Raw genomic sequence first — 11,186 nt, 5'->3', positions numbered from 1 at the left:
CAGATAATAATTAAAGTACAAACACAGTATCTAATAGTTTCCTATTTGATGAAAAAAAATATATTTGTAATATTGATGTATTGACCAGAATAATATTGAAACAGTTGTGGTAAGCTGAGAAAAAATTTACTTCCAGAACAATCTTCATTATGTTTCGTGTCTTGAAAATAAGTTTTAGTAACACATATTATTACAACCAGTACTATTGTGCCATGGTTCTAAAAAACGAACTATAAATATGTATGCAGGAGAAGATTGGTATGTATATTTTTTTTCTCTGTGCAATTTGATTTGTTGAATTTAGAAGATAGTCACTGGTTTGTAACGTATTTTAAAACTCTTAAGTTAAATTTAAAATTGTTCATTGGAACTTCTAGAATCAATTGAATTCATTAACATTATCGGAAATGGATATTTGAATATCCAAGTATGGTGAAATCCCAAAATATTTGGATTATTCTGATAAAATAAATCGTTGACTTTAAAGGGTTTCAACAAACAATAATATGATGTTAATGCTTAATTAATCATTTATTCAGAAAACAAAATTATAGTCAACAGAAAAACTATTCTCAATGTTGATAAAGCCTATATATTGTTTGATAAGAATCTAAAACGTATCTTGAAATATATTTGTGACAAGCTCATTTCAATTTGTGACAATTGCGAAACCTTTACAAGAAAGTAATTTTATAATAATAACTATTAGTGTCAATATATATTAATTCTTTCTAGAACATTCTTTATCTGTGACAAAACACAGTATTTCAATACACAATATTTCATCAGTATGTCGAAACTTCATTATAAATTAATTAAAGGTATACAAAGTTGCCAAATTTTGTTAATGAATTTCTCGATACGAATTGTTTTTTATGCATCTGGTACAAAACTAACTTGATAATTTTTTTATTTCATAACTTACTTAGTTAATAAATGGATGTATGTTATGAGTATAAATGTTAAATGCTACAATTGATGAGATTTGAAATCTCAAAATAATCCAAACATTTAAGAATACGTTGCCTGCTGCTATATACTTACCTATATACTAGTTTACTAAATTTCTAACAACGTATTACATATTTTTTCGAAGTTCACACTATCTTGCAAATTAATGCAAGTAATAAAATTAATATATAGTGTATCAAAACCTGTGGTATATCCTAATCAATTGTTTCGCCTATAAAGGAATGCTATTGACAGTACAGTGACCACCAATAAAAGGCAACAACATAATGTTGCCCATGAGATAATAAAATATAAAGCCAATCTTTGAATGAGACTCACATTGAAACTGCTTATCATTCAATTCAGCTTAAAAAATGAGTATCAGCTTGACATAAAAGATCGCACATTTTATACATACGAGGGACCGGTACTGTAGGAACCAGAAAACTGATATTTAATGGAATAGCACAAAATATAGCACCACCATAACTACCGTTAGAACTAGTCGAGATATAATTCTGATCGAACTGGTCCGACTTGATATGCGCATCAAACTTGCCTTGGTAGGTTACACCTTTCATTTATGAGATAAACCCAAAACCTATTTCCCTATATTTACTCTTCCTCTTCTCGCAACATCTTTATAATATCTTCCTCTTAACTACACACTTCTATGCTGAGTCAAAATTTTCTACAATATACTAGAACAGTTGCATTCGGGTGGATAAATGTGACACTTCGTGCAGAATGAAAGTACGTGTCGCGTCGGTTCCCGCAGGATGTGCGCTAAATTTTTGGTTCTTAACATATAGTTTGAAATAAAAGAAGCTGCATTTAATTAATAAACATAAGATAGTAAATATCGGAATAGCTATACAAATTTCACATTATATATTATAGCATTGAAGTAACATTTATTTTAATTTTTTTTCTTCATTAAATTACTATAAATTGTGTGATGGAATTGACAAAATGTCATTGTAATGAAGAACTACAGAGAACAATTACAACGATGACGTAGATGATCAATAGTGTTCATTACAAATAATAGTATAAGGGAAAAAAGAATATGAACAGTAAAATTTTCATCAAATGCTTGATCTTCAGAGAATGTTGAATCATGTACATAGAAAAAGAGGAAGTTTATATATTAGTTAACTGAAGTTTTGCAAAAGTCTGAATATCTTAACATACTTTCTCTTCCCTAAATTAAGAATACATCAAAATACAATTAACAGGATTACAATGACTTTAAGTAGGTCACACTATATATTATTTCAATATTTAAATGATTTATTATTTTCGAGTTTATATTAAATCATAGAGTAGACCACATAGGAATAGAATAAAAAAAAGTACTTCACCACCTTTTTTAAAAAATCGTATATACGTGAAGAGCTTTTCATTAATAATAAATTATCTAACAATAAATAAATAACAAACATTTTAGCATGTTTAAAAAAACGGGCACTTATACAAGAATTATTGCATCATTCTTGTTATATATATATTATGTTTATTATATATATATACATATATATATATATATATATATATATATATATATATATATATATATATATATATATATATATATATATATATTAAAACTTAACAAACATAGCATACCACATAGAAATGTTGTTGCTACAAAACACTTACTATTTGGTTGTCCTAAATTTATCACAATTTTTACAGACTAAAACTGACACAAACGGGTGTTTGTAATTAACTGTTTTTTGTGAATATACCTACTTAGAATTTGATATGAAAAACCCATAGATTTACATCTAACAATAAGTATATTTAAATAAATCCAATTTCAAATATCAATTGAAAAGATATATTTCAAGTTATAACAGACAAAATATTTCTTGTAGCTATATGAAACAAATCTATATTGTGAAATCCCTTCCATGAATTTTATTTACAAAAAATCGATACAGAATAATTTCTAATTAATATGAAACGGACTTATATTAGAAGATGTAAAGAATGAGACAGGATAAAAGAGGTTCGGTATAACCAGGTTGATATAAAAATAAACATAATCGTGTTTACGCAAGACAGGCAATACATCGGGATCAGCATGTTTTTTTATAGACAGGACAATTGAACACCATAATTACAATAAAAACTAACTTCTACACTCATTAGAACCAAAAATGTTGCTAATTAATAGATTCAAAGTTTAATCAATAAAGAAATCAATCCAAAAAGTGTGATACTGATTGCCGATCAATTAACAAATATCTAATTTGTTTTCAAAAATGTTTGTTCGTCCACATCATATATTTTTTTTTTTTTCGATGCAATTAGTGAGAAAAATAGTTTTGTTATTAAGAGCAGAGTCAGGTAAATTTGGATTGATTAAATTGGAATTTCTAGAGCCAATGTTGATATTCCTACTCATAACTAACACTAACATTTTACACTGACTGAAGCGATTTATATATATATATATATATATATATATATATATATATATATATATATATATATATATATATATATATATATATATATATATATAATATAAATGCACTTTAGTAAGTGTAATTAGTGTAGTCCTAAAAAAATGTGTAGTATGTAGTATAAATTTTAGAATGTCTGCATTAATATGGGTAATTTAAGGAATATGACTGAAAAAGGATAGTAATTAAAAGTCTAATACATACATCGTATTCACACTTTCGGGAATGCAAGCAATATTTTTGGAAGAAACTACAAGTATATGTGGATTTTGGATTTTTCAACTCTTTAGCAAAGGGAAAAATAGAAAAACAATTTCCTCACTATGTAATCTACAGAATATTCCTAGCGAAATTGATTTATATTAATAAAATTGAATATAATTTACAATATAGTTTTATTTATAATTTGGTTAATCGGCAACCAAAAATAATGAAAAACTAACATTATTACTTAAAACTATCACACACTAAATATATTAAGTTTGTGAATTAAAATATATAATAATCTTACACTAGATATGTCACAAAACGAATGCCAAACTTATGCAACTGATAAAATGATGAAAAATATCATTAATAAACATATATCAAAAAATCATCCATTCTTTAATACATAAATAATTTTTTGATACATAACTTGAAGGGAGAATAACTAAAACAATAAGACATCATTCAAAAAAATATCTATTAGAAAATATTGCATTGTTTTAAATAATTACAAAAAAAACATAAAAACACAACGTTTGAACCAAAAGAGAATAGATACTGTTTTCAATTAATATGAAACAATTGACATAAATTGTCACCTACACCTAATTCCTAAAATATTTTTATATGGTAGTCAATAAAAATTGATATCTATAGTTATACTATACCTTTGTCCAAAAATCTATTTCCATTTTTGCAAATGTTTAGATCACCTTTGCCTGATGTTGGTAGACAACATAATCTCCTAAACAAAAACATGTTTTAATATGCTGCCACTTATTATCTGTAAAAACTGAAAAATATTTATAGGGACAGTTTTTAGTGTTATAATGAATCAAAATAAATGAATAAATATTACACTGAATACTAATTGAAATAATGAATAATTATGCACACGGATATAATATTTAGTAAAACATACAATAAATAGTTGATAAGCCTGGCATTCGATCATTGAAACAAAGTACCAATATTTATTTTGATTATATTTTCTCAATTAAATAATACAACATACACAATAAATTAAGTAGAAACATATAAACACACAACAAATTAATAATCTAAAGATTTTTGCATGTTCAGTAAAAATTTAGAAATCTTGACATAAAAAACAATTAATTACAAACAATTAAGATAGATATATCTTCACAAAAAATATTATTTAGTATTTGTAAAACAAAATCTCATAATTAGTGTAGCAAAGTTTCTACTGCTTCAAAATTTGCCTTGTTATAAATTTTGGGCCGGTGGCAATAAAAAAACGAGATATGGCTTTTTATATATCTCAATTCTCGAAAATTTAAATTTTAATAGTTGACAGAAACAGTTTGAGTACCTTAATATTCGTTAGTATTCACCATTCTTAAACTGTAGTAACTTTACTATACTATATTGATATTACTTTTGGAAAAAAGCCTTTACAAAAATTAATATCTAAACACAATATTTTCGAAACTCTAATATTATTATACATAGTTTGGAATCTGTATCATTAACAAACAACACAATTCGTTTTTTCATTTATATTTCCATCTGCTTTCTCAATTTCCATCAAAAGAACATGGAAGATGTCTGAAACAGACTAAAAACAAAAAAAACTTTGAAGAATTAAAAACTAAAAATTTAATATCAATTATCTTATAGGTACCATGTTTTCTAATGTGAGAGGGGAAATAAAGTATTATTAATGTGTAATACCTAGTGGCCTGGGCCTTATTCAATAGAGGAACAAGATTAAATCTAAAGTTGATCTTATTGTGTGATCTATGAAAATTATCAATGTGTAAAATATAATTTTCTTAACATCCTTCTAAAGTCACAACATATATAGTTTAAAAAAACTACAAAACACGCTTTTAAAGCACATCAAACTAATAAGTTAAAATAATTTTTAAAATAAACTTAAAACAATTTCACATAAATGGTAAAAGTACAATAAATGTGCATGTAAATTAGAGGGTAGAGTCTGGATATTTTACAACATAAAGTAAATTGTAGTTATTAGTAAGATACTTTCCAAATTCAGTTGTAATTTATTTTCATTTAACAGTAAACATATTATACTTTGTGTATGTGATCAAATGATTCAGATAGAGACATAGGAGAATGCTCATGTAGTGTACCGGTATTGAATCAGGTTAATTATATTTTATTATTCTTTACTTTCAAAAGCGTTAGAAAATAAATAATAAACTGAATATCAAAAATTGAATCAGACTTGTGAAAATGATATTGTGTTGTGTTGATAAGTGTATATTATAATAATGTGTTACAGGATGTGACTGTACTTTTAAAAATTTATAATTATATTTTTATTCCAATAAAACTGGAGTAACGCCAATATCATGTCACTTTCATTCTTTGAATGCAAATTAGAGGGATGTTTTCTAGGCGTATAAATCTCAAAAAAAGAAGTGAAGTTTTTAATGTAATTGCATATTTACAAAGCAATTTCAAATTGTCTTCTCTATTTAATGGATTCTGTCATTGTTAAGTTAATCACTTTTTCACATTAGAAAACATCATTTATATATATACCATAAATTATATAATATGAAAATAAATACTGTAAACTATTAAATTTGTAAATTTTGGAATTATATGCTAAAAAATTTTTTTCATATATCTTTCATGATTTCATTTCCTTTGATTCTTTTATGGCCAAGAACTAAGACTGAGGAGACTATTATTATTGTTTATTCATTAAGTTTTCTATGGCTTTGGCTGAGTGGGAGCTCAGTGCCTGACTTACAGAATGAATCAATTTGTCACATTTCTTAGTTTCTTAGCAGATTTATTCCTATGCATTTGGTTCCATCTCTGTTGTGGTTTTTCAACCATCTGTATACCATTTCAGGGGATTTCTTTTGCATGTTTGGGTAATATATTGCCCTTCCCAGTATATTTATTTTCTCAATCATTTATCATTGTGAATCATTGATACTTGATTAGAGTGGGTCTGGACTACCTGTACTTTAGGTAGTTAGAGTAACATTATTTTTCATATCATTAGTTTATAACCAAATATATCTTTATGTTCTTGATAATTTTATATATCAGAACTTTATATATATATATAAATATATAAATATATAAATATATATATATATATATATATATATATATATATATATATATATTACATATACTTGAAATTGCATACAGGATTTTTTATAGTCAACTAATTTCATGTTCTTATAAATATTTTTCAGCAATATTTCTCAAAATAAAAAAAAGTATGTACTCACAGCATTTTGTTTAGCGGAAGTTTCTAAAAATGTAGCTCTCCATTCTTCTGCTAACCTTTTACCTTCTTCTGTTGGAATTGTTCTTTCTAAATGAAGATCAGTTTTATTGCCAACCAACACCACAGGAACACTGCAATAAAAGGGAATAATAACTGAAAATAACTATATAAACATCAATATTCAGATCAATATTTATATTTCCTATTATAACAATCAATTTGAGTTACATTAAGAAAATGAATCAAACCTTTACTTTACAAACCAAAAACTCAGCCGTCACCTGAAGTTGAGCCAATTGTTGGCTCAAAACAAAAAGGTTAGTGTCCACAGTGTTCTCGACAGTGAGCACATTATCTTCTATTTCTATTTTAAGCACCTCTATACTTTTTTTGTTTCAGCTTTCAGAGTTCCATGGTGAAATTCCAAAGAGTAGACAGATTGAGGCCTTGGAATTAACCGAAAAGAGGTGATTCCTTGCGTGGAGTAGGCGGATTGAGATCACGAAATAGGATATCACTTCTTGAACAAAGAAACATCCTAGTGTGGGATGTAAAACGTCGAGAATCAATTTAATATATACAACATACATATTCGATGTGGATCATAATTCATAAACTTTAAACTACTACCTTGGCTTACACCATTATATTAACACCTAGGAATTCATGCTCAAATTGAACATAAGTCAATTTTATAATATATCATAAGATACACATGTTTTAGACATGTTTTGATTTTTTATATTATGCTCCATTTATATTGTAGTTTCCTGATAATGGGAAGAACACAACAAGAACAATGTGGCTTGATCCACTATTAGTTTTCTTCTTTTTTAATTTTGTCTTTCATAAACCAGCTTTATGGTTTTTTATCTAATATGCCTACCCCCACAACAAGCAACAATAAACCCTTCAACACTCAACCACCTTTCAAAAATATCAAGTGTTAATAGAGCCTTCAAACTTGGAATTATTGGAGTAAAATATAACATGCTCAGAAGACCAGACAAAGAAAGTGAAACATTCTCTTTGATAGCCCATCATAATTGTAAGATGAAATTTTTTGAGTAGGTATCACTTAAATGTATTTTCAAAAATAACATGTGTATCAGGTTGAGTTTATATATATTTTTTTTATTTGTAGATAGTGTTGTTTGTGATTCCCTTGTTATAGAACCTGTGGAAAGTATTTTTTTTCACTAATTGTACCGGATGCCCAATAAGAATGGTTCTCGACCATATCTCTGGAACCGTTTATAGTACAGCTTTGGGAAAAAAAAATTATAACAAAAGTGACTTCGAAAAAAACCTTGAAATTATTTACAGAGTTGAAGGTCCCCCGCCAGAGGGCGTAATTAAATAACAAAAATTATAAAATGAATAATTTACAAATTTTGTCTAATTAAGATGTATTTAAACTATGATTAACGTATACTTCAAGAAATTCAGTGTATATTTGATATTACAAGTTTTAGTCTATCTCTTCAAATAAGAGGTGGGGGGAAGCGGGAACTTTATTATGAAAAAACGCCTGTAGGCGAGAACTCGTTTCTACCAATGTAAGTTATGATCTCTAAACAACCTAATGAGTAACGTATACGCTAGAAGGCGCTATTTATTTATTTTCTTAAATCTAGCTATCCTTGAAAAATGTTGAATGGAAACATGCAGTTTTAATTAAGAAATATAAAAGTAGACCAAATTAGCAACAGGATAGCAAAAACCGCATGTCGATATCTTTTTTGTATTATGACATATCCTAAGAAATGTGTAAATTTTAAGCATTTCCTTTTAAACATAAATTACTCCGGGTTGACTGAACGGATTTTAATATGTTTTGACTCCTCGAAATTGTCTTTCCTTGTTCTATTAATAATAGTTCCAATTATTATGGAGTTTAGTTAGTTAAGTTAGATAGGGAATATGACTTGTTAAAATCAGAGCCTACCAAATTTCATCTTGCTAACACATGCTGTTAAACTTTAACTAATTAAATATTATTTATTCCAACTAAAAAAACAACTTTGAAAGAGAATTTATAGTTTATAAATAATGTAATTCTCAAGTTTGGAATTATTTTGTAATAATCAGAAGTATTTGGATAAAACATGAACTTACTGTTCTTTTCCAGTGATATCTAATAATTTTTCATGAATGGCTTTCACTACATCAAAGGATTTTGTACTTGTGATACTATATACCAAAACATATCCATGCACATCTATACTATACTGTGAAGGAAATATTGAATATTCATCTTGGCCAGCTGTATCAACTAATTTTAATTCATAATCTTGTGAATTGATTCTTGTCGATTTTGTGAATGCTGAAAAATATATTTTTTTATAGACCAGCAAAATGATAATGTGCCTAATTGAGGGGCACAATCAACTACTTCTAGATTATTAGAGGAACGTTCTTCTATAAAACTAAGCCATGGATCACATAATTTTGCTGCTTAGAGAGAGACATGGTGACAGATGTATGGATGGCTAAGTCATTGGTAATTAGATCTTATTCATACACAAAACATATATAGTTTCTAGTTTCTCACTAGATCAAAAATGTTTTTTCCTTTAAGAAATAAAATTAGAACATTTTTATAATCAATATTAGATGAATGAGAATAGAATTAATTGTTTATTGCCTACATCTTTCTATAAATTATAATATTACAGCATAACTATTTATCTGATTTCTGAATTTATAAAAGCATTCGTATACTTCACTTTGTAACTTTGTTTCTATCCAAGAAATCATATTCAAATGATTGAAAATGGTTTTAAAAACATATAATTTTTATCTTCATTTATCAAGAACTACTGTCAATAACTGCCTTATCATTTTGAATTACTGTGTATTATTATTTTCATTTTGAATCCACACTTAAACAAATATATCTAAGCAAAAGAGAACATCAAATTAAAATGATTAAAATTGAAATTTGTTTTCCTGTATAATGTAATACTCACTATTTTCAATAGTAGGATCATAAGAGTCTACAAATTGACCTTCCACAAACTGTATACTAAGTGAAGACTTTCCTACAAAACACGTAAGAATCCAGAGCTTGTACATGAAACTGATTAAACAACTTTCTCACCTACTGATCTGTATCCCATGACAGCTATTTTCCTTTGTTTTGAAGGCATATTGTACTATTAGAAAATGACACTGAATATCACAGGACTATGTTAGAAGTGTTGTATATGTATGAACAAAATCCTAAAATGAGCTGATGGAAATACCAAACACCATACATTTACCTATTTGCATGTAGATAAAATACTTTCTATTTTGAAATATATATACAAAAATAACCAATATACAAGGTTGTTATGTTTAATGTTGACAATTATAATTAATAATCACTGCTAAAGTTTCTTGAATTTGTCATTGTCTTTTCAATAGTAAAGATTAAAGTCAAAGTCCAAGGTTACCGTACAACCAGTATTGCCAACTCAAAAGTTACGAATACCGTTATTCCTTGTAGTCCAACTAAATTAAGAGTTTGAAAATATATTTGGTCAATAAGCACGAATTACTTCCTAGTAAAGAAAAGTTGCAATCCATAAAAGAGCTGCTAAATATTTTAGAAATAATCAGAAAAATGATGAACTGACATAAACAAGTCCTTCTCTAACTGTTATTATGATTTAAAATGTTCTACTGAGGACCGGTTAAGTTAAGTATCCGTCGGATAATATCAACCTGCAGATAAAGTTCCAGTTATGTTTTTCTTCTATATTTTATCCACAAGTTTATAAACTGACTTGATAGGGTGTATTTTTTCCTTAGACCATATATGTAATACTTCTATATGGACAGTTTCTATAAGTGGAAGTTGTTTCGACTAAGGAAGACAGAATGGCAACGATTTCTCTATCCTCCGAGGCTCCAGTTCGGTTCTACGTATTCTCAAGAATACGCAGTATAGATAAAGTGTCTCGAATGAGAGAAAAAATGAATAACGTAACGTAGGGACGTTTTTTCCTATACCCACAGTCCATATAAGAGTATTACATATATGCATTAGACCAATAAACATATTGTACATAGACAAAGTAATACTAGACTGCGCTTTCATTAAAATGCGTGTTCCAATATTAGAATGAGATACAAAGAAAGTTTCAGTAATAAAGTGTTTCTTTTAATTTCTTGTATCGTTTCACCAATCACCGCATAGTGGGACAAATATAGGTCTACCTTAGCTTCATAGATGAACCACATCCTTAGAAGGGAGGCTCTTTCTTTCTAAAATCGGCACAACTTTTCAAAATAGAAATTATATATATTCAGCAGTTTAG

General features: G+C 27.2%; 1 protein-coding gene across 4 annotated transcripts; it reads right to left on the bottom strand.

Annotated features, from left to right (window-relative positions):
* Positions 1–4,091: 4,091 nt before the first annotated feature.
* On the bottom strand, positions 4,092–10,311 carry LOC130895617 (GTP-binding protein Rheb homolog). 4 transcript variants are annotated; one of them, XR_009059480.1, is made up of 6 exons: positions 9,983–10,289; positions 9,852–9,923; positions 8,998–9,205; positions 6,881–7,010; positions 4,301–5,214; positions 4,092–4,244 (listed from the first exon to the last, which is right to left on the bottom strand). XR_009059480.1 is itself a non-coding variant. In XM_057803037.1 (6 exons), the coding sequence occupies exons 1-5, from the start codon at positions 10,029–10,031 to the stop codon at positions 4,342–4,344; spliced, it is 495 nt and encodes a 164-aa protein (XP_057659020.1). In that variant the 5' UTR covers positions 10,032–10,289; the 3' UTR covers positions 4,092–4,244; positions 4,301–4,341. The 4 variants fall into 4 exon arrangements, 3 of the variants coding, with proteins under 3 accessions (XP_057659020.1, XP_057659008.1, XP_057659030.1); XM_057803037.1 differs by having other exon boundaries at positions 4,301–4,377; XM_057803025.1 differs by having other exon boundaries at positions 4,092–5,214; positions 9,983–10,311.
* Positions 10,312–11,186: the final 875 nt, after the last annotated feature.

Source organism: Diorhabda carinulata, chromosome 1 (genome assembly GCF_026250575.1).
Source record: "Diorhabda carinulata isolate Delta chromosome 1, icDioCari1.1, whole genome shotgun sequence".
NCBI classification, from domain to species: Eukaryota; Metazoa; Arthropoda; class Insecta; order Coleoptera; family Chrysomelidae; genus Diorhabda; species Diorhabda carinulata.
Note: the sequence above shows the minus strand (reverse complement) of the source record. Positions and strands in the feature narration are given on the sequence as shown.

Coding starts and splice junctions, on each gene's coding strand:
- LOC130895617 (XM_057803025.1), bottom strand. CDS start 10,031: ATGCCTTCAAAACAAAGGAAAATAGCTGTCATGGGATACAGATCAGTA. Junction 9,924..9,982: donor CATGGGATACAGATCAGTAG/GTGAGAAAGTTG, acceptor CGTGTTTTGTAG/GAAAGTCTTCACTTAGTATA. Junction 9,206..9,851: donor TGATCCTACTATTGAAAATA/GTGAGTATTACA, acceptor TATATTTTTCAG/CATTCACAAAATCGACAAGA.